The 25,218-nt window shown below is 36.2% G+C and overlaps 1 protein-coding gene across 5 annotated transcripts in view; it reads right to left on the bottom strand.

Annotated features, from left to right (window-relative positions):
* Positions 1 to 24,040, bottom strand: part of grk5l (G protein-coupled receptor kinase 5 like) — an 821,722-nt gene extending 797,682 nt beyond the window's left edge. For all 5 annotated transcript variants that reach the window (XR_012384732.1, XM_690749.10, XM_005167252.6 and 2 more), the window contains exon 1: positions 23,565 to 24,040. Coding sequence is in view for 4 of the 5 variants with exons in the window: in XM_690749.10 (XP_695841.5) it covers positions 23,565 to 23,616 (52 nt within the window). In the remaining variant the exon portion in view is untranslated. The remainder of the gene's footprint in view (positions 1 to 23,564) is intronic.
* Between the last annotated feature and the right edge of the window lie 1,178 nt (positions 24,041 to 25,218).

The following is a 25,218-nucleotide window of genomic DNA, read 5'->3' as shown; positions in this document are numbered from 1 at the left end:
GAGACGGTAAAAAAAACACTTTAGTTCAGCGCGTAGTGAACACTGTCTCTCTCATTAGCCACCAGGCGCCTTATAGACAGGGATTAGAGCTGCACAATTAATCAAAAAAAGATTGCGATCTCGTTTCGACCCCCTAGATGATCACACGTGACGTGAGCTGCTGACTGTGCGGGTGCGCGCCCTACTTAATGATAGACGTGCACGCGTCTACTTTAGTGAACAGAACCTGCATATGCTGAGTAACCGGTAATAATGTTGTAAATAATATCCAGTTTGTGGCACAGAGTGATCGTTTGAGAGCAGCGCGAAGTATGAACAGCACTTAGCAGTTGAAAAATTAAACCGAAGGCGAGGACATCATTTAAATAATCATATCGCACTTTAGAGTAACGACTGCGACAAGCATTTGATGTTTTTTTCTTTCATAGGGAACACACAGTTGTGCATGAAAATAAATGTTTTCAGTGTCAGTATAACTACTCTAGCCTATATAATGTTGATTTTACCAGTGAATTAAATGGTCTAATGATGTTCTCAAGGTCAGATTGCAAACATAGGCCTATCTCAAACATAATTCAAAATCAGAATTAGTATAAGTAGAATATAATTATGTATAGAAACCAGTAGACCTACACATAATATTAATATTGTTGTTTTACCATGTTTGAAAAAAAAACAATCTCATATTAAGCTTAATTTTACATCTACAGAATCATGAGAGAATCGTGATCTTTATTTTAAGCAAAAAAAAGGCGATTCTCATTTTAGTCAGAATTGTGCAGCTCTAAGGCCCCGTTTACACTAATGCTTTTTAGTCTGAAAACGCATACATTTTTCTACGGTTACGCCAACCGCCCACACTACGCCGGAGTTCTCGAGCGCCGAAAACGGAGCGTTTCGAAAACGCTGGAGAGGCCGTTTTCATTCTGAAACTCTGCTGCTCCGTCTCAGTGTGGATAATGGAAAACAGAGACATCGGAAAACGGAGGCGGGGCTGCTGACATTCGCCTCTCTGATTGGGGCTTTTCCTCAATATTAAGTAGCCTAACACACACAGTTCAGTCCTGCATCCACTCCTTGTAAGTTCAGACTTCGCAAGTCTTCTTCTCAGTTTGATATGGAAAACAGACTATACCGAGGACATGGGTAAATCTTCAAAGGGAACAGTGTACTTTATAACTTCATTCACATCACCCTGGCTACGTTGTTTCACTTTCTCAACAATAAATTGTATACATGATTTAAGGGAACTGCCTATTTTGATTTTAATATTAGCAATTTAACAGACAGCAGAAATGTTGAGGCGTTGTGCTGCATAATATGAGCGTCATCTTCACTGTGTGGATATTTATAACAAAACGGAGCCTATAACACATGCCTCCTTTCAATTTCAGTGAAAATACGAAACACACCCTCTCTTTTGCTGAATATCATTTTTAATAATCGATAATGGCCATTATAAAAGTATAACATACAATAAGTTTATACATTATAGGAAATAAAGGCAAGCGATTAGTCAATATACAGAATGTAGGCTACGTTACATTAATCATTAACTTATTTTTGCGCTCAGCCAAAACACGTTAAGTAATCGATTCCAATGACCAAAGTCAGGGAATATGTCGTTAGATAAAGACAACAAGATGAATGAAATATCACGTTTAATAAATATAGTGAGATTAGATCCAGCGGGAGATGCTTGATGAGAGGTCCGACTAGCACAGCTCTCATCTGGGTAGATGGGCTGCAGCGCTTGCCCGAGAGTGTGTGTGTGGTCACGTGATGTGCGTTTTCAGCGTTTTGTTGTGGACGGAAAGCTGTTCAGAAACGCTGGGTAAAACGCGAGTGTGGACGCGGATCGTTTTCATTCTAAAATGCCGTTTTAAAACTAAAACGCACTAGTGTAAACGGGGCCTAAGAGGGATGATGAGGAAGGGAGCAACAGCACGATAAATCACTAAAGAATCCTACTTTTGTTCCATTTTGAAGTGAGGGTCGTAAACTCCCTGGTGCTAGTGTTTTTAATTGTTATCCAGCTTGTTAAGCATGACAAGTTAGTGTTAGCTCGTTTACCCTTATGCCTGTTTTACACCGTAAGCGCAAGCAGTGCGGGAGCAGCACGCAAGCATTTGCCTTTCACACCAGCTGCGTCTGCAGCACGCAGCTCATCGGCAGCTGCTACATGTTCAATCTACCCTTGTCTATTCTATCTAGTAGCCAATCTATCTATAAATACACAATTTTTTACTTTTCACCAGCACCAAGTCCCGTGGCAACTTCCTCCTATGCTGTTCCCTTAGCCTGCAAGTCTCTAAATTCAAATTAAGCTTTGATGCGTTGGTTGGTGCTGAGCCAGAGAAAGACTTGTCATATTATCACAATTATGCGTTTTAACTGCATAATGCATATATTATGTTTAAGACATGTAAATACACACAAGTACTAGTAAAAGATTTAAAATAGCAATACGATCCGAACCAGGCTATATCACAGTGTGTTATGGATATGTAATAGGCGTATATACAGCTATATGAAGAAAGAATTATAAGTAACGTTGAGGTGGGATATTGGGATTCATTGCTAAATGTGCGTTTCATGTCAAATATGAAAGTGAAAGCATTTTAACTATTAACAAGAGCTGTTTATCCGAAAATTGACAGAACAGCAATCTTGGTTCATCTGTTATTTCTCTCTATAATGTAAAGCCTATAATGCATAAGCCAACAGCTATGTATTAGCAAGTCTTGCCTCCGATTTATATCTAGTGACGTCACCATTCAAAATGAAAGCGCAGCTTTTCATTTTTTAATGTCTTATTGCTTATTGCCATATATTAAAATAAGGACACACAACAGCTGAGAGGGACACTGCAAAATAAACTGTGAAACTCTGACCAATGCGAGGAGAACTTGCATGTGACTTGTTTTAGCTCTTTTGGTCCATTTATAAACTTTGACGTGTGAAAGCAAACCGCACCAAGATCAAAGAGCAATATTGTACCAATTTTTATCCCTGTTTCAGAACAAGAGAATCGATCCACAGGTGTGAAGGCACCCTTTATCCTTTATGGCATAGATTCAACAAGGTACTGATTCCTCAGAGATTTTGGTCTATATTGACATGATAGCATCACGCAGTTGCTGCAGATTTGTCAGCTGCACAAATGATGCGAATCTCCTGTCAACCACATTTCAAAGGTGTTCTATTGGACTGAGATTATTAATATTATAACCTTTATTTTACCAGAAAAGACATATTGAGATTAAAAATCTTTTACAAGAGCATCCTTGCCAAGATTAATACACGTCACCTGGCTCTAACAGACAACAAACAAAAAACATTTGACAGATAACATAAATCACACATTGACAAACAAACTAATCAAAACATCTACAAGCCTGCGTTTCAATTTCTAAATCATTTATACTCTTTTTAAAAGCATTTAGTGATATCAATTCTTTAAACTGCAATTTTGTTTGTAGATTTTTCCATGCAAAAGGTGCTGCGTATTTAAAAGCCTGTTTTCCCCATCTCAGTCCGCACTTTAGGAACAGACAGTAAATAAATATCCTGTGACCGAAGGCCAAAGCTAAGGACAGTTTATTTACAAATGTAATTCTGAAGATATGATAGGAGTAAACCCAATATAGATTTGTAAACAAAGATATGCCAATGTTTGAGCCTACAAACGGACAAAGTAGATCAACCTGCCATAGTATACAACACACAATGATGAGTAAGGGATTTATATTTACTTCTAAATCTTAGTGAACCATGGTAAACAGTATCCAATGCATGCAGACTCTGAGACAAAAGCATGCATATAGATAACATCACTGTAGTCCAATATCAACATAAATGTTGCATCAACCAGCTTCTTTTTAGCATCAAAATAAAGGCAGTTCTTAATTCTAAAATAGAAGCCTAAAAAAAAAAGGCTACCAAAAAAAAAAGAGAACTAAAAGAATCATCCATTAAAATTCCAAGATATTTGTACTGGGACATCAATTCAATCTCAGCGCCATGAGTAGTACAGGAAGGATAATACTAAGCTTTTGCTTAGCTTTTTTTATTTGAAAATAACATAAGTTTTATTTTAAATAAATTATGTTAAGGTACATTAAAAGCAATCTGTAGCTGAGAAAGGCCTAGATAAGGTGTAGATGCAGCTGTGTGTACTCTATGACTATCATTAGCGTAATAATGAAAATTAGCATTTTATAGATTTTGATCAATATTATATATATATATATATATATATATATATATATATATATATATATATATATATATATATATATATATATATATATATATATATATATATATATATATATATATATACTGTTGAAGTCAGAATTATTAGCCTCCTTTTGATTTTTTTTTCTTTTTTTTTATATTTCCCAAATGATTTTTAACAGAGCAAGGAAATTTTAACTGTATGTCTGATAATATTTTTTTCTTCTGGAGGAAGTCTTATTTGTTTTATTTCGGCTAGAATAAGAGCAGTTATTAATTTTTAAAAACGATTTTTGGGACAAAATTATGAACCCCTTTTAAGATTTTTCGATAATCTACAGAACAAACCATCGTTATACAAAAACCGCAACCCATCACTTGGAAACACCCATACACTCTCTGATTGACAAACAAAAAATCATTTACCTATAGTACATGTCTTTGGACTGTGGGAGAAAACGTTACACCAGGAGAAAACCCACACGAACACAGGGAGAACATGCAAACTCTACACAGAAATGCCAACTGGCCTAGTCAGGACTCGAAACTATGACCTTCTTCCTGTGAGGTGACAGTGCTAACCCCTGAGCCACCATGTCGCTCAAAAAAAGATGATTTTAGAGAATTTACTTTTTTTTTTTCTTCCACTGACTCCTGAAATTTCGACTAAATGTATGCGGAGGTTGTTACACACTTACTGCTTCCTATCTTGCCATTTTTCATAGCTTCACTATGGCCAATTTTTGAATTTTGGTGACTGTGGGTCAAATATTGTGAGTTACAGATACCCTAAAAAGGGCCTTTTTAAAAGTTGTACCTTTTAGGACGTGGTCATGTAAAACCGACTGAATATTCACCACAGCTCACTGATGTCGTTGTGGTCATGTGTACCTTTTAGAAAAAAATAATACATAAGAATACAGGTAATTGTATTTAATGTTACTTTTTTTCACAATATATGCGTTTTGTGGGTGTTTTGAGGTTCTGTGGTTCATTATAAATTGTTCATCAATGATACTGAGATACTGAATATGTGTTCTGGATTGTGATCAGGCCAGGGTTTTTGTTGGATATGAATTCATCTCAGTTGATGACAACAGAAAAAAAGACATTTTCCTTATGTCTGTGTATTATCTTCCCTCAAGTAAGTGTATTCATTTCCATTAGAGATTACAGGTATTATAGGTTATTTCAAAGGGAATATTGTAATAATATAAGGAAAACCTGTTTCACAACAACGGATCCTATACTTTAAATGTCATAACGGATGCCCTTAATGTAGCCTATAGTTGATAGCAAGCATCACTTTTTATTGAAATTGAAATAACATTAAAACAATAAAGTGAGATAAGTAATGTTGTTAACAATAGCAAGCCCATTGTAGACATCATGTGATGACTTTTTGTGAATCAACATGTAGTCTGGCACATGTTACCCACGACAAGTCAAGACAAAATTGCATAATCTAACACAGTGACTTTCGTAACCAACTATAAAAATTGTGTTATTTGAGCGGGCCTTTAGTCACAGCATACCTCTGTTTAACCAAAGTATCTTCCTCTCTTAACCTTTTCAAGGGTGTTACAGAAGTTGGACAATGAAACTGAAACACCGCTCATTTTAGTGTTGGAGGTTTCAGGGCTAAATTTGACCAGCCTGGTGGCTAATCTTCATTGACTGCACATTCAACCAGTAAGAGCAGAGTGCTCTTTCTGGAGGACCATGTGCAACCAGTGGTTCAAACATTGTATCCTGAAGATGATGTCATCGTCATGTATCAGAATGATACTGCACCAATACACACAGCAAGACTGGTGACAGGTTTGATAACCAAGAAAGTGAAGTTAAACATCTCCCATGGCCTGGACAGTCAATATATCTATTAAGCCACTTTGTGGTGTTTTGGAGAAGTGAGTCAGCAAACATTTTTCTCCACCTGCATCACGTAGTGGCCTGGCCATTCTTCTGCAAGAAGAATGACTCAAAATTTCTCTGGCCCCTGTGCAGGACCTTTATCCTTCATTCCCAAGGCGATTTGATGCTGAATTGGCCACAAAGCAGGCCCTACACCACATTAATAAATTATTGTGGTCTAAAACCAGGCATTTCTGTTTTGTTGTCGAACCATTTTATACGAGTAAAAGTCACTCATAAAAAAAGAGCAATCTTGGGTCTTCTAAACTGAGAGCTGTAATCTATTCTCTAAAAGAATGTGGGTCTCCGCTGTGAAACAAAAAGAAACAAGTGTGGCCTTTCGTGCAGCGGAAACCAAGGAGCTCAAGAAAGAGTTAGCTAAACTCCAAAGTTTAGCCAAACCAGCCAGTTAGCTTACCTTAAACCCTGACATAAAACCCCGAATTAAAGCCTTACTACAAGCAGTATTAAATAATTAAATCAAAAGTTAGAACTTTAAACATTGTAACTGACTTCAGTTAGCCAAAACAACAAAAACCTGGTCTGATCACAGAACATGGTACATATTAGAAATCACAATATCACTGAAAAAGGAATGAATTATAATGAACCGCATAACATCAAAACACTCTCCAAACATACAGACATACTTGCATTGTCCTAACAAGCAACATTACATTCAATTTCCTGTATTTTCATGTATCATTTCCCAACAGGTACACATTATCACAACAATGTTAGTGAGCTGTGGTGAATAGTCAATACCATGTCATTGTACCACTATATAATAGGATATATTTAACTAGGGCTGTTAATTGAATTCATATCAAAATCGTGATTTGTACATGCACAAAATCTAATTCACCTAACTGCACAATTTTTTTTTGTACGCTCCAGTCTCGACTGATATTTCTACTACAATAAGGAATTTGAACCAATCATAATGCAGTACACCTAAATAGCACACACACACTCATACACTACAGACAATTTAGCCTACCCAATTCACCTTTACCGCATGTCTTTGGACTGTGGGGGAAACCAGAGCACCCGGAGAAAACCCACGCGAAGTCAGGGAGAACATGCAAACTCCACACAGAAACGCCAACTGAGCCGAGGTTCGAACCAGCGACCCAGCGACCTTCTTGCTGTGAGGCGACAGCACTACCTACTGTGCCACTGCCTCACCCGATGTAAAATTATAATTTTCGTAATTAAAAAAATGCATACTAACATCCAGGAAAACTCCCGATCATAGATAAATGTGTACTGTATATGTGTATATCTCTGGCTTTGGATGGCCACAGTCCCTCACTGTTGGTCCCGCATTCATTTCAAAGGAGCGTTACCCTGTTCCAAAATGGCAGCTCTATTGATGCATTCCTTCCAATAGACACAACACGGATGGCGACATCTAACGTATATATCTATGCCTTTAAGTGTTAGCATTCTAAAAATGAAACAACATTTTTAAAGTCCAAAGTTCATCCCAAGCTGATCCCAATGTGAATTTAACAGGATGGCTGTGCCATAAGAACTAGTCATGTAACAGATCTCAAATCTCATAATTCGAATTACACTACAGTTTGAGTGAAGGATCAGACCATTTTTTAGAACAGCCAAAGAGAAGAAACGAATATTATTTGCTTTCCATTTATTACAAAAACAGCAATGCAAAAAACTTTTGGTTTTACAAAACATAACTTAGAACCTGTAATTTTGATAGAAATAAAATAGCTAGCGGGAAAGAAAATTAATTGTAAAATATTCAACACTGTAAAAAAATTATCTTCACTATTGTTGCTGATAATGCTAAATGTTTTTAATTTAAACTTTAAACTTAATATGGATGCAGCAGTTGACCAATTTCATTATTAACCAAGCTTATATTGCAACAATTAATAAACTGTAAAGCCCCCCAGCCCAGTCAGTGTCTCTGCCACACAAAACTAAACTATTCCAATCTGTGCAAAAGGAAAACCTAGTTATGTCATCAGTGCGACAGTCTAAAGTCACAATTTTATAAGCGACACAGAGACTATTACCAGCGGTGCTCAAAACTTTTTATAATTGCCCACTTATTTTGAGGGGCATTTGACTTTTGCCCAATATCTGTAAAGCAGATACAAGAGAAAAGCAGAGAGCATTTATATATATATATATATATATATATATATATATATATATATATATATATATATATATATATATATATATATATTAGGGCTGTAACAATACACGATATAAAATCGAAATCACGACACTCAGATCTACGATCCTGTGTCGCGGTGTGATAAGGGAGAATCGCGACACACCACGTGTGCTCTTAGTAAGGGACTGTCTGAATGTGTCAGGAATATCAAAAACAAAACCAACTTAACCCCTCTTGACAACCGACAACGGCAGAAACATTGCCAGTGCTGTCAAAGCATTGTTGTTAATGTGGCTGCGCAGAGAGGGATGGGCGTTCACCAGATGCCCCGACTCCTCTGCAGAGGAAACTTTTCTGTAACCTTGCTGTGCGCTTTCTGTTTGAACCTTTGAGAGTTAACGTTACGTGTTGACTGACAGCGCGATGCGTGAGGCCAGGAAACAGGACGAAGCTTTCAGTTAAGATGAACACAGTTTCTATAGTTATACTTTATTTATAGATAAAGGTTTATGACTCTGGTTATAATCACTCTATCTTGCTGGAAATTTATAGCCGTTTCGCTTTACTTCAGGACGCATGCCGCTCTGAAGGTCTAATCGCTGTTTTAAGTTATCCAGAGCTGTATGAATGTACAAATCTTGAATATAACAATAGCATTAAATATTACAATTGTAACAACACAGACAGCAACACTTATGCACAATCGATACCCAGCTGATTCAGTCGTTTCATAAGAGGACCGCGCTTCTTCTCTTCTTTTTTCCTTGTCAACATAAAGGCAGTGAGATGTGCCTTGTTTTCGGCTTATAAAGCATGTATGCACATTAATGCAATAGCATATTTAAACAACAAAACTGTTTACAAAAAGTCTACATAATCGCGCGTTGTTGTTGTCTTTTCATCATGCAGCACGCACACTTGAACAGCAAGGGAGAGAGAGGAAACCATCAGGACTTATTCTTTAAAATAATGATTTCTATTAAAATGTAAAAGGTTTTGTTATAATAATAATAACAGCGGGGCATTAAATAAATGCGTATTTTTTCCGTGGAGCGGGCAATTTGAGGAAGTCTGCGATTTTTATTTGACGGAAGAAAAAACATGATTGGAAAAAAACAGCCTATGCCGGTTGTTAAAAAGAATCAGTCAGTATTTTCGTTTTGTAATATAAATTAATTATTTAAATGAAAATAATTTAGGGCAGTCCTATTTATTTTATTCATTTTATTTAAATTATTCTGCTCTTCTGTGCTAAACACTGAAGGTGCGTGAAGATGCTCTGTTGTTCTGTTCTGTTATTAATATGCTAGCATTTAAAAATAAATCAGTAGCCTATTTTAAAATGCAATATTTAATGTGTGAGACACAAAATAGACACGTCAATTTGTTTAATATGAAATTAATAGTAATCTGACCAGTTAACCGTTATTATAATAACCAATTAATGAGCGGCGGTTGTCTGTTAGCAAAATTAACCGAAATGAGCATCCCTAGTAGCCATTTAATTTACTTTTTCTATGTAAGAGAACTTGATTGAAAAAGAATTTTTAACATGCTTGAACCATCTACACAATGGAGTTTAGTTCGGTTTGGTTTTTCAAAAGTATTTTGTTACAAAGAAAACAAAAATTATATAATTCTATTTAATAAAAAATAGTTTTAAAAATCTTTTTTCTCCACCCCACACGAAAAAAAAAATCGTGATACGAATCGAATCGTGGGTCAAAAATCGTGATACGAATCGAATCGTGGGTTTGGTGTATCGTTACAGCCCTAATATATATATATATATATATAATAAAAAATAAACTTTCCACAATAAATGCTTGGAGAAAATAAACTGAACATTGGTGTCAGCATTATCAAATTATCTGAAATTAATATGCATATCATCTACATTCAGCTCATGAACATGCAAAATACATATATTTCATTTTTGTCCATGTAAGATGGCGGGAAGTGGGCTAATACCTAAATACCATAAGCTAGGGGTAATAAACGATATTATATCGATTTGCAATAAACAATGTAAGTAACAATGATAAGCACTGGACTTTTTTACTCTATATTAATCTAAGGGTGCTTTCGCACAGCAGAAATGTGCAACAATGGGAATCTAGAAGAGTGTTGATATTAGAGATGTACCAAATTTTAGGCCACCAAAAATGTATTGGCCGAATATATATTATGGCATTTAATACACCCTCTAGTTCTTGTGGCTTCAGTCATTGTTGGGGTACTCTTTTAAATAGTGAAGCATTAACAAATTATTTTGAAATATATATTGTTATTGTTCAACATAGAAAATAATTATCGAGATTGCGTTTTTGTCATATTGCCCAACCCTATCATAAGCATTTAATGCATGTAAGGATGTGTGTCCACTTAAGTGCTTTTTCTCAAAGGTAAGCACTTTTTGTTGTTGCTGCTCTCACTGTCGTCAATAGAGGTGCTGCATTTTTAAAAATTACAGCAGCATGATGAGCATCTACATCACAGCGCTCCCGGTGCAGGGAACTGAAGAATGTTGAACTTTGAGTTAAGGTCAGAACTCATCAATGTCATTTTAGGCCAGTCAGCCAACCAATCAGAGTGGAGGAGGAGTGGGGCAAGTACCTCAGCGGGCAAGTGTCACTACATCAAGCACAACAAACAGAGGGGAAAATATTGAGAGAAATGTACATGTCTCTACAGAGTGCTAGCTTTTTCAGACAGGGACATTATGAGTGAAATCAGTTAACACTACTGCTTATATTCAAGCCATGAAGAGAGCTGGCATTTTCAGCTGCACAAAATGCTTTGATGGGCAAATAAATAGGCCTTTTATATAATCTACAGATTTTAGTTAGAACAATATCCTTCACGCATTGTGAAGAAAAAAAATACAATTTAAAGTAAAAACAACTTTTTGCTTATGCACACATAGCTGTAGGTTTTCTTCACAACACTGCAAGCTGTTTTTAGTGAAAGCATTCTCTTTTGGGTAAAGATGGTTGCTTTTTCAGTAGGGCTGGACGATATGACCTAAAAGCAAAACCTCAATTAATTAAACAGTTAACCTTGATTTTGATTATTGCTAAGGCAGTGCAATTATTTATTTACTTATTATTTTTTCCACTCAGTGTTCATTATGTTATCATTATGTTATCTGTTTCCTGCACTTTCTGCTATTGCACTGCTGGATAGAGGTAAACTGCACTGTTGCATTTTACTTGTATATGTGTAATGACAATAAAGTTGAATCTAATCTAATCTAATCTAATTTGTTCAGTAATTATACTCCACTATTAAAATTATTTTTCTAAAGAAAGCATGGTTTAGTTCTGATTTTTGATGAATTTGATGTATAGTTCAAACTGTAATCAAAGCACAAATTGCTTGAAATTGAAGTCATCTTATAATTAAGATCACATTTCAGTTGTAATATTAAAGTTTCATTTAAAAGAAATTGAAAATAACTTTTTGCAAAGAAAATAATTGAATATTTCATTGTCAAAAGTAGAAAATAACCAGCATCTCTTGCAAGCAAAAGTAAAGTTTTAACAACACATTAGTGAACTGATGTGCTTCATACAACAAAGTAAAAAAATAATAATTTAGGCCCAACTGGAGAGCATTCAAGAGTCGGCCTGTACACCTCGCTCAGTTCTCGCTCAGCGCCTGTCAGTGGAGCAGTATCTAAAAGTTGTACTTTCCTCAATCCACTTCAAGTGTATGTGCTAAAAGCTGGCACATCCCATTAAAATGCCAGGGACAGTTTCATTTTTTAAATAATAAGGTCTGGTTTGAACTAAAGAAACCTAAAGAAAAATAATTATTTAAGTTGTTTATTTAAAGAAAAATCAAAGGTGTCAAATGTTCTGCTGTAAACAATGATGGTGTATAGACAATCCACCAACATGCATGCCTTAAGTTATTAATAGTGTTTCCTGTCCCTTCATTTAATTGTTTAGACGGCATTCAAGCGTATAGTTGCACAAATTATTCTCAAAAGTTCAGGATCTCCATTAAAACCCCAAGATGATCTTAATTTTGCTAAATGGTCACGAAATGCATATTTTTAATAATTCTTTGATGATCTCAACATAGCTTTCAAAGCTTTAACCCCTAAGAACTTTTTATGTATACTTATGGTAAATATTAAGATCACTGTTTAAAAGTGACTTGAGGATCCTAAATAAATTTGTAGCATTTACATTTTTAGGCCAATATATGATGACATATGACCTTCAAAATGTGCCACTGAATAATGATTAAAAAAATATTAGATTATAAAAGATTTTATAAGTATTTTTGTTTACAAGATGTAACATTATCATCAGCAAAAGCAATGACTGAGAATGAAATCCTAGAACCGCACATGGACAGATTATTAATTTATGTCAATTGTTTCACCTCAAATAATCTGTTGTGATGCATTAATAATAAAGTCATGTTACTGTTTATGTATCATTTGTTTTTTTGTTTTTTTTTTATCTGGATATCATTTTTGTATTATTTATTACATTTTGAGGTCACACTTTATTTTGATGATCCGTTTGTTGAATTTAATTTACATTGCAACTAATTCTCATTAGATTATAAGTAGACTGTTAGGTTGGGTTTAGGGTTAAGTTAGTGTAAGTTGACATGTACTTGCAAAGTTTCTTATAGTCATTTAAATGTCTGTTGAAGGAGCAGTGTCAACAGATATTAAGCAGACAGTCTACTGATATTCAAATGGACCATTAAAATAAAGTGTTACCCATTTTGATCATAAAATATTGCTTATTACCTATAAAGCTTCAAATAGTATAGCTCCTGTTTATCTTACCTTCTGTCTAGTTTCAAATCAACATGCTTTTTAAGATCTCAAAACTCAGGAGTTCTGGTAGTACCCAGAATAGCAAAGTCCACTAAAGGAAGTCAAGCGTTCTCATATATGGCTCCTAATCTCTAGAATAGCCTTCCTGATAATGGCTGAGCCTCAAACACTCTCTCAGTTCAATACTAGTTTAAAGCGCTATCTTTTAGTACAGTATTTACACAATGCATCACATAACTTTTATTCTGCATGGGTGTGCTCCATGCAGGGGACTGGGCTTGACAAATCACCCATAGGACACACTCTTCTTGTCTTTTTATGCCTGGCACTATGTTAGAAATGTTTCTGTGTTTTATATGTTAGTTTCTATGTTTGTTTATATAGCACTTCATTTTTACATTGACATTATTATCTCTTGTTCAAAAGATGCCCATTCCGAAGCGACTAGAGCAGGGGTCTCAAACTCGCGGTCCACGGGCCAAAGGTGGCCCGGGGGACGATAGTTTGTGGCCCCTGCCATAATTTGAAAGTTTAATGTTAGTGCGGCTTGCAAGTTTGATATTTATGGAATTTTACAGCGTTGTGTGCGGAGCTGAATGAACCACCAATCACGGTGCGTTATATGGTTCTCGGGGCGGGACATCGGCTGGACTTGACGCAGGCAGAGAAACATTTGTGAAAGTTACAGCAGCGTCGCCATGTAGTGTTTTCCACCCGTGCCTGGGTGGCTGACTCGTTTCTATTGGGCACACGTGGACATTTGCAGTGAATACCTGCATGTGTGTGTGCGCGCTCACATGACGGTAGTCACCATGTGCAAGTTAACAATATTTTCACCCAATCTTCTTTCTTACAATCATGCTCATTGGTTGGTGGGTATTGTTTGGCGCGCAATGAAAATAAATAACAGCATAGTGGCCTGCCTAAATAATATCTGTCTTTTCAAAGAGGCAATCAAGCTTATTTTAATTTCTTAAAAACCACAAGTAAATCTGATAATGAGTCTGATCAAACTAGATCTTGAGAAGCTGAAACTGCCTCCCTGCATTAGGATAGCAGAGACAAAAGCAACACGAGTCAAGTCAGCCACAGAACATCTTTCTCTGATGCAGAAAAGCTGGTCCATGCTTTTATGACTTCTAGGCTGGATTACTGTAATGCTCTGTTTGCTGGCTGCCCAGCATCCTCTATTAACAAACTTCAATTAGTACAAAATGCAGCAGCCAGAGTTCTTATCAGGTCTAGAAAATATAATCATATCACTCCAATTTTATCCTCCTTACACTGGCTGCCTGTTAAGTTTCGTATTAAATTTAAAATATTACTTCTCACCTATAAAGCTCTAAATAATCTAGCTCCTGTTTATCTAACCAACCTTCTGTTTCGCTAAAATCCAGCTCGCTCTTCAAGATCTCAAAACTCAGGGCTTTTGGTAGTACCTAGAATAGCAAAGTCGAGTAAAGGAGGTTGAGCCTTCTTCTTTATGGCTCCTAAACTCTGAAACAGCCTTCCTGATAATGTCCGAGGCTCAGACACACTCAGTTCTCAGTTCAAACCTAGATTAAAGACCTATCTGTTTAGTAAAGCATAAACTCAATGCATCACTTAGCGGGTTTCAACACAAGTTTCTACTAGGGATGTAACGGTATTGTAAATACCGTCATACCGCAATATTAATTTTTTTCGATATTACCGAAGTCGCATGACTCGGTAAAACTATAGGTCTTCTGAGAAAATTTGCTCAGGCGAATGAAGCGAACGGGAGGTAACGAAAACTACAATTGCCTTCAGCCCATGCTTGACCATCATCCCTTGCGGTCTGTTGTTGCTACAGATCCAGTAATGCGGAAATGGAGTGTGCTGCTAGAAGCGGGGATGAAAAGAGCTGTAAAACTCTAAAGCAGGTCGCACACCAGAAGCGCCGCGACACGGCGCGTACATGACAGATTAAAGTATCGCACACCAGACGCGCACATTCGAATGATATTTAACATAAAACTAATCAGATGGCGCTCTGTGGCGCGGCTGAAAAATGAACTGCGTCCTGAGCCGTCGCCGGGCGCCGCCGACAGCCGCCTACTTGCGGCGCCGGTGTGTGTATCCTGATAGAAACCTATGATTAGAATTCTAAAATACATGGCGCTGCGTGGCGCGCCGCCGAGCGTCGCTTCTGGTGTGCGACCTGCTTTACACGCACAGTTCAGTCCTGCATTATCTCCGTGTAAGTTCAGACTTCGCAAGTTTGATCAAGGCTGCAGTCTCTTCTTCTCAGTTTGATATGGAAAAGCAGATTATACCGAGGACACGGGTAAATCTTCAAAGGGAACAGTGTACTTTATAACTTCATTCACATCACCCTGGCTTCGTTGTTTCACTTTCTCAACAATAAACTGTAAACATGATTTAAGGAACTGCCTATTTTCATTTTAATATTAGCAACTTAGACAGCAGAAATGTTGAGGCGTCGTGCTGCATATATGAGCGTCATCTTCACTGTGTGCATATTTATATCAAAACGGAGCCGATAACAACTGCCTCCTTTCAATTTCAGTGAAAATACGAAACACAGCCTCTCTTTTGCTGAATATCAGTTTTAATAATCGATAATGGCCATTTTAAAAGTATAACATACAATAAGTTTATACATTATAGGAAATAAAGGCAAGCGATCAGTCAATATACAGAATGTACGTGGTTACATTAATCATTAACTTATCTTTGCGCTCAGCCAAAACACGTTACCTGAGAACAAGTAATAGATTCCAATGACCAAAGTCAGGGAATATGTCGTTAGATAAAGACAACAAGATAAATGAAATATCCCGTTTAATAAATATAGTGAGATTAGATCCAGCGGGAGATGCTTGATGAGAAGTCCGACTAGCAGAGCTCTCATCTGGGTAGATGGGCTGAGTGTGATTGAATGTTGAATGTGATGAGTTTTCAACAATACTAAATTGAAACTTAATTTTTTTTACATGGTTTAATAATTTTTTGTTATTAAAATTGAAGTTCCTGTTTCAAAGCTTACAGATAGATGGCTAATTTGTATGTCATTGACACTTTTGGCACTTTTTTGGAGTATTTTCATAAGTTTTGTTTTTTCCTGTAAATGATTCAATAAATACCGTACCGTGACATTCATACCGAGGTATTACCGTACCGTGAAATTCTGATACCGTTACATCCCTAGTTTCTACATATTGTTTATATACACTATGAACAACAGCTACGCTAATTATTCTCTTTATTCTCCATTTCCACCTGGGGATACACATTCCGAGGTCCTCAGATTATGCAGAGTCACTGATTGGATCCAAGACCAGCGACAAGATGATCCCAAGCTGTCTATATCCGGGACCAGGCCGTATCCTGAGCTGCTGCTGTGCTGTTGGTCATGGGGGAGTGGAGAACATGAGTCTGATTCCAGTGATGCTCCAGGGACAGACGAGTCTTCGGTTAGGCCAGCTTCCAGCCTCCACCACTGAGTCTGCAGCTCTGCACAAGACTTTTGGCCAGCGGAGAAATTAAAATGGTCGTGCCGAACTGAGTCTGGTTCTCTCAAGGATTTTTTTCTTCACTCTTCTATTCGTGAAGTTTTTTTTCCCTCTCCGCTGTTGCCACTGGCTTGCATGGTTCAGGATCTGTAAAGCTACGCATTGATGAATTTGCTCTTCAGTGTTTGGACTCTCAGTAAGGATTTCAAACAACACCAAACTGAGCTAAACTGAACTGAACTTAAACACTAAAAACTGAACTACCCTGATCCAGTTACTATGACCATTTATGTGAAGCTGCTTTGACACAATCTACAATGTAAAAGCACTATACAAATAAAGCTGAATTGAATTGAACATGACAGAAGAGCTACTGTGGGCTCTTCTTGAAGATTAGACAGAGTGAGTGATTTAACTATTTTTCGCTTAGAAGTGAACTGAAATGGCACTTAGAGAGTTAATGTGAGGTCTCTCTCTCTCTCTCTCTCTCTCTCTCTCTCTCTCTGACAAAGGAAATCAAAGTAATGTGTACATGACGAGATAAAAGAAAAGTAAGGGACACCTGTCCATCGGCAATGAGAGGCGTCGATAACCCAAACCAACTATAGGGTCACACCCATTATTTGTGGGTTATTTGCATCGCACTACCTGCATTGTATTTGCATTATCTCACACAATAAACATTATATACATTTCTATATGATGTAAAAGTAGTCAAAACAAATGACAACAACACAGTGTTGCTTCTTTTTCTGTAACAGCCCAACGGATCACAGTAAATCAAATTATTTTCATTATTATTATTATTATTACAATTTATTACTCATTGATTTATTTTCTTATTAATTTTAAATTGGTTTGTTTTTCCATCTTATTTAGTGTAAAAACTCCAATCTTCTCAAATCTCTTTATTTTTATTTTTTTAAACACAAAAAAAGATAAAAAAAATAAACAAGTTAAAAATTAATAAATAATAATATAATTAATTTCTTGTGAAAAACCTGATGCGGCTCAGGCTCACCCAGGCTCTGCCTCCAGCGGCCCCCAGGTAAATTGAGTTTGAGGCCCCTGCTCTAGAGGTGTGCAGCACCACTTGATAAGATCCAAGACTTGTGAAGAGATGATGCCAACCCTATGAAGACTTCAAGGACAACGCACACATTTAATACACAAATACGCTTCACTGAACATGTACACATAGGCATCACATAAACTATGTAACTGCAGGTTAACTATATTATACAACTATATATAGTGTATATAGTTACATAATAACATAAATCACACTGAACTGAGCTAAACTGAACTGAACTTAAACACTAAAACCTGAACCACACTGTTCTAGTTACTATGACCATTTATGTGAAGCTGCTTTGACACAATCTACATTGTAAAAGCGCTATACAAATATATATATATATATATATATATATACAAATATATATATATATATATACAAATATATATATATATATATATATATATATATATATATATATATATATATATATATATATATATATATATATATATATAACTGTAAAAGTTATTAGAAACTAATAAATCTATGGTAACTAATAATCCTAACTTTTCTGATTTTGATTGTAATGGAATAATGTGAACTGTTTTTAAAGCTGCTTTAAAACAATAACTACTGTGAAAAGCACTATACAAATAAACTTGAATTAATTGATTACACTTGAAGTGGTTTCCAATCTGTTGATCATGACTGGTATCTTTATCATCATCGGTTATGAAATAGTTCAAAGTATATGTGTGAGCCCAATGTACAGAATGCATTAAAGCAATGCAGTTAAACACCAAAATATCGCTCTATTCTTAACCACAACCCCAATCCACAGAGTGGAAAAAGTTTAATTGTTCTGAAAATTGGCCGTGCCGTGCGTGTAAGGAACAGCTGATGCGATTGCGAGAACAAAACACATTTAAATTGGTAACGGAAGAAGCAGATGTCTCGTTTTCAACATGGATTTTTATAATGGATAAGTGAAAACAAGCCACATTGAGAGTTTACAAGCTACAACACACAATTAAATCCATATTTTGCAGACTACAGAAAACGAGGCGACCATTAAAATCTTCCTACACAACATGTAAGTGGGGAGAAACATGTGCAGGATTTGGAGGAAGAAGAAACTGGTCCATATAAACTATGTAAGCGTTACTGAGAACATTAGTAGTCTTTGAACGAACGGCCGGCTAATTTCGCATTGCACAGGTTTTTGTATCAATCATCAGAAAAAATGACAGCAACAAACAACACACAGTTGGCTATACAGTGGTTTTGTTGGTGTGAAAATTAAGTTTAACCCTTCATTTCCCACAGCCGCATCTCTTGCAATTTGTCAGTGATCATCATCTTCTTGTCATGATCAATCCCATGACCCCCTACACTCTGATTGTGTTAGAAGGGAAAGGCGCTTTCTAATTTTATCAGATTCGGCACTGCATATTTGACGATGTTTCATATCATCAACATCAATGCACGTAGGCAAAAGATCCGAACAAAGGACGAATCATTCATTTGACTCAGAGTCGACTCCATAGAATCAATAGTTTTAAACACAGTGCACTTTCAGATTTAAACCTCAGCTGGATGTTTCCATTCACTAAGGGCTGTTACACACTGCATGGTAGGTCATTTGCAAAAACTCATAATAAGGGTTCTTTAAAAGAAATCCTTGGCACTTAATGTCTTCTCAGTAAAGTACATCTAAAGCCCTGCTCAGCCCTGAGATTTCAGCAAGGATTTCTCCCTCAACCTCCCGCTTGCCTGCAGACAGACACAGACACACAGACACAGACACACACAGACACACATACACACAGACACACAAGTGGATGCTGCTCTCTCATTGGCTGTAGGCCATCGCCGATGTTATTTTAAGTCAAAAGTCATTTCACATGACATGATTTGAATCGCCAACAGCTCCAGATATTTAGCACACCAAATGTCTCACAGGCATCGCCGACTCATTGGCGATTTTCTCAGATCGTGTCTTTGATAGTTCATACTTTTCGATTGTCACTCACGTGCACGAGCACTGATTTGCCTGCGTTTTCAGGCATTTGTCGGCAATTTCTCATTTGTTGCCGAGTCTAAATCAGGGCTAAAATCATGTAGTCTGAACTCGGCAAAAGACAACAACAAACCCTTGCTGCTAATGCTAGCGCTCCCGTTTTTTTTTTTTTCTGCAACCTTGCTACGCGCGCATCCTAAATGTTTACAAACATGGAAATTTGTCTATACAGTGGTATTGCTGTGAAAATTAACTTTAACCGTTTATTTCCCACAGCCGCATCTCTGGCAATTTGTCATTGATCGTCATCTTCTTGTCATGATCCATCCGATGATTCCCTACACTCCGATTGTGTTAGAAGGGAAAGGCACATTCTAATTTTACCAGATCAGGCACTGCATATTTGGCGATGTTTCGTATTAACATCAATGCGTTCATAATAAGGGTTCTTTAAAAGAAATCCTTGCCACTTAATATCTTCTCAGTACAGTACATCTAAAGCCCTGCTCACACTGTAAGATTTGAGCAAGGATTTTGTCATCAAGACAAATTTGGGAAATCCTAAAAGATTTCTGAAATACTGGGCTAAAATCTGTGATCTTTAATCGTTGGTTCGACATGTTCACAGACAGCCGCTTAATACCCGTTGCGATCACATTTTTCCTCCAATGAAGTTCTGGCAGTGTCAAAAGATTTTAAGACACTTTCCTGCAGTGTGACAACAGCTGCGATGAGCGTCAATCCAAGGACCAATAGGTGGTCCAGATTTGATGACGCAATCCTTGCGACAATTTAAATGACCCACGGGAAAAGTCAAAACTTTTTTTTGACTTCCTGGTTTTAACTTTTTAATACAAAAATTGCCGCTACAGATTGTTTATATTTGCTGTGAGGAATCATTTCAGATCATGGGATAGTGAAAGTGTCCTGGGTGGTTGACGTCAAACTCCAGGGGCGTTTTCTTTCATGTTTGGCACGTCTTCGTTGTAATTTAGTCTGACTTTATAACATTTGAGTTCTTACAGTGTGACATGGGAGCCATGTTCGTGTAGTCTGACATGCTACGATCGTTCAGAATTATAAAAAAATCTTACAGTGTGAGTCAGCCTTAAAGCAAGGGTCTCAAACTCAATACCTAGAGAGCCGCAGCTCTGCACAGTTTTGCTCCAAACCTAATAAAACACACCTGATGCAACTAATCAAGGTGTTCGAGGCTCTTTTAAACAACTTGATTAGTTGGATCAGCTGTGTTCGATTATGGTTGGAGCAAAACTGTGCAGAGCTGCGGCCCTCTAGGTATTGAGTTTGAGACCCTTGCTTTAAGGCTGACTCACACTGTAAGATTTTTTTTATAATTCCAGTTCCAGACCCATGATTTAAAGCAAGGCATCCACAAAGCCATTCGAATGCAATTGATTTATTTAAAAAAAAATTAATTATTAAATGTAAAAAAATAAAAAATCTTTTTCAAAAGCAACATTTCAAAGGTCACTCTAAACTGAAAACCCCTTACGATTCCATCATGGCATAGCAAATCATTGTCAAACTGTATTACAGTTTTAAAATATTTTCCGTACTGATGGCATAATATCACGTCACAACACTGATGTGTCAACACCACAAGAAAATTATTTGAATAGTTTTTTTTTTATCTTTTTTTTTTTCCCTGAAGCAGGTTGCATTCAACATCTAGCTTCAATGGAAACACTAAACGGCTACTGCATAAACTCCATATGTTTTGTGAAACAAATGTTCAAAATGTCAACATTATCAGATGTCAACAATGTCAGATTTTCTTAAATCTGAATCTTAAAAAGGCTTTTGTAACAAAAACATAATCACTGTTTGTTGTGATTGTTTTATTGCAGTAATTCAGTGGTTAAATTCCTACAAATTGAGGTTGTCACCACCATCAAATGTGTCAAATGCCAAACTTACACCCACATCAGTTAATTCATTTAGCTATTTTATATTTGATGAATAATTTTTAGTCACATGTGAAGATGTAGTTGTCTGCGAACATGTACAGGACCTGGTAAAATGTATTTTGAAATATCAAAACATTGATTTACATTTAATGTCTGATGATGATAATAATAAGCGATGACAAGATAAGCATGTAAAAAGCTTATTTTTTTGTTTGTTTTTAAAGAAAAGTTGGCAAGCTCTTTTAAAGCATAGCTCAGTATGCAAGAAACAAAAGTTTAGTCTCCGTAAAAGATTTATTTGATTTGTTTTTCAATTTTGCACTGTATCGTCTTTCTTTAATGATTATTTTCTGTTATTAAATTTTTTTTTTAAATCATGATTATTCGCAATACAAACCAGAAGTTGTACAAATAGATGTGTATTGGATCTGCAAAAACCAGAAGTTACTTCCACTATGGTCATAGTTGTGACTGATATGATCACAACAACAACTGTTAAGAATGAAAACAACCAATATTTGAAGAACGAAAAAAAATTTTTGGCCCTTCAAATCAACCATGTCTACCTCGACTTGCTTTTCTGTACTTTTAATACCTTTGCGTACCCTCTTCTTGATGATCAGAAAACTGTAAATTAGAACAATACAATACCTGAGCAGTGACCGCTGATTAAAACATCAGTATTTAAAGAAAAATGTCTAGCAAACTGCTATGCTATAAAGTCTTTTAGAAATTTAATTAGAAAAAATGCTGATATTTACAACAACCTTGTTCAAAATGCATCTCCATATACCGGCAAAGCTCTTAGGGCATTTAAAAGCACTGAAGCCTTGACATCAGGATGAGTTAATGACTCAAAAATGTGTCATTTGAAAATGAATAAAGCGTACATCCCATCAAGTGTTTTATGTCTCAGGAATTACCACCATATGACAATGCACATTTTTATTTCGTATGGCAATAAAAAACCCTAAATAATCTACTAAATTTTTGCTCATACAATTAAAATTTTTTTAAAAATGTATTCATAATTTTAACAAAACAGTGGGCTTTTATACAGCAAAATAAGAAAGCCATGTTTTAAGCCTTATTTTTCAAAGAAAGGCTGCACAATTCATTGTTTCTGCACTGTCATTCAATATAATGCATAATGTCAAGTACAGATCATAGGTCATAGTCAACCATGAACCATAGATCAAGACACATATGGTGTATTAGTTGCTATAATATAACAAATGTTTATATTTTGCATTTGTCTTTGAGGTCTAGGATAGCCTGTTACTGTGTAAACATTCCATACGACGTAGGGTTTAAAGCATTCAGATGTTATATATAAAAATAGATATACATGTTTTTAAACATTTTTAACAACAACATGGTAGCAGCGGCCTCTTCTCCATGACATTTTTGCTATAAAGGAATTATGCTATTTCAGTGTAACAGTTATCGTATGATAATAATATTGCTCTCCTTCTTTTGCTCCTGTGGCCTTATTAACGTATTCGAGCTACGTATATATTTAAATTATTAGTGACACTTTAATAGAATAACTCGAATTGTGGTGGAACTCGAGTGTGGAAGCCAAACGTCAATCACATTGCCACCGGCAGCTCCCTACGTTTACATTAGAGTGCGTGAAGGCGTGCTCTAATTAGCATTTCCTTACACACTCCAGTTACTTCACTGAAAATGTATATCATAGCCTTTAAATCAGAGCTCGCTTTTCAGGACACAAAACGGATGTGGGAACCCGTAACACGAACCAACTGTCACACGGGCTACAGCATTGTGACGCTGGCGTAATGACGTCGGTTACTGATGAAAGAATTGGTGGAGGTGTTCAAATCAATGTTACAGGTCAAGCTGAATAAATTCGGCATCCGTTTCAAAATACATCATCAAAAGAGGTGCACGGACAGAGGTTTCACTGTTTTGAAGGCTGCAAAATTTAACAAACAGAACGCGATCACATTTGCTTTATGTACTCACCCTCTCTTGCCTTCAGTAGTACCGTGTTTGCAACAATATTCTCCAGCTCCATCAAAAAACACCGTGATATTGCCGTGAAATCCAAAGAATAGATACAGCTCCTGTTTGCTTCTTCCAGCCGAGAACGCGTTTGTTCGTCCTTGTAAAATCCTGTCAATCAAAACCTATGCATTTTTAACCATCAACACACGTAACGTTATACACAAATAAAACGACGGATCGCTGGCATATGCGTGGGGCTCTTGTAGTTTGCTCCGCAAAACGCGAAAGGAAAAGGAAGGCATTGCCTGATTGAACACAACGTTGTTGAGCCACTGGCAACAAGTCCGGTTAAAACGAACATGCCAAAAGCAGGCCGAGGTATATCCTTTGAGGTGCACGACCGAAATCTGATCAAGCAGCGTACGGTCGATCACAGAGCAGTTGTATATGTGCCGCTGTCACTGTTAGCGTGCTCCCTCTCTCTGTGTGTAATCGAAGGAGGGCTGGGTTTCTGCTTTCAGTTGTAAATTTTGGCTGGCTCCCAAACGGTTTACGCCGTGGCTCATTTCACACTTATCATAGTAGAATGGCTTACCAATGGAAAATATCTATGCAAAATGATGAGCACCCGCACAGATATAACGGTAAAAAATGAGATTCATCTTTAACGGTTATGTTTCCTTGTCATTCGGAAGGGGCGTGTTCAAATGCAACTGTGACGCACGGGCCTTGAAGAACAAGCATGCATGGCTGTCAAAGGATATTTGATAGCATCGCATTCAAGCCGCTCTCCCTCAATATTTGGCATAATAAAATGCAATAGACATGGGTTACCTTATGAGAATGTGTGATTATGATTATTTTAACATTTTTGTTTATGTGAATCACTTGAATTGTCATGGTGTATAAAATGTCATAAATAATCATCCCTTGTCTTGAAAGTCTGGCAAAAGAAAAGATAGTTTGCTAATTTGAAGAATAGTCATTTTCACGGTTCTAGACCAAACTAACTGGATGGGCGACACTTTTAGGTGCATACTAATATTAATAATATGTTAATAATCAATATCAATAATATTGTATTTTTCTTACATTTAAAATTATTTAATCTACTTTTTTACAATAGTATTTCACATTAGTCTGCAATATGTAGAAGTGTATAATATATATATATATATATATATATATATATATATATATATATATATATATATATATATATATATATATATATAATGTGTGTGTGTGTGTGTGTGTGTAATATCAGGTTTTATATACCTGCTTATTCTGAAAAATGTGTATAACCATGAATGACTTATATTTGGTCTCAAAATTACTAATCATTAATTAGCAAACGTTGGACAAACAGATGAATAATGTAATCTCCAAGAATAGCAGACACATATGCAAGTAAATTCACTAGGTTGTTCAAGAGAACAAGTGGCCTATAAACACAATAAAACTAGATGGTTGACATATTGGTATTATTTTTACAGCCCCAAAATCAGAAAAAGCTAGGAATGTAAGAATTGCAGTATGGAAAACACAAATAAAAAAGAAAATATGATTTCCAAATTTACTTTGACTTGTATTTCATTGCAGACAATATAAACACATAATATTTGATTTTTTGTCTGGTCAGCTTTAATTTTGTCAAATTTAATTTGCAAAT

Source organism: Danio rerio, chromosome 8 (genome assembly GCF_049306965.1).
Source record: "Danio rerio strain Tuebingen ecotype United States chromosome 8, GRCz12tu, whole genome shotgun sequence".
Classification (NCBI taxonomy): domain Eukaryota; kingdom Metazoa; phylum Chordata; class Actinopteri; order Cypriniformes; family Danionidae; genus Danio; species Danio rerio.
The sequence above is the reverse complement of the archived record's forward strand: the minus strand, read 5'-3'. Positions and strand labels throughout refer to the sequence as shown.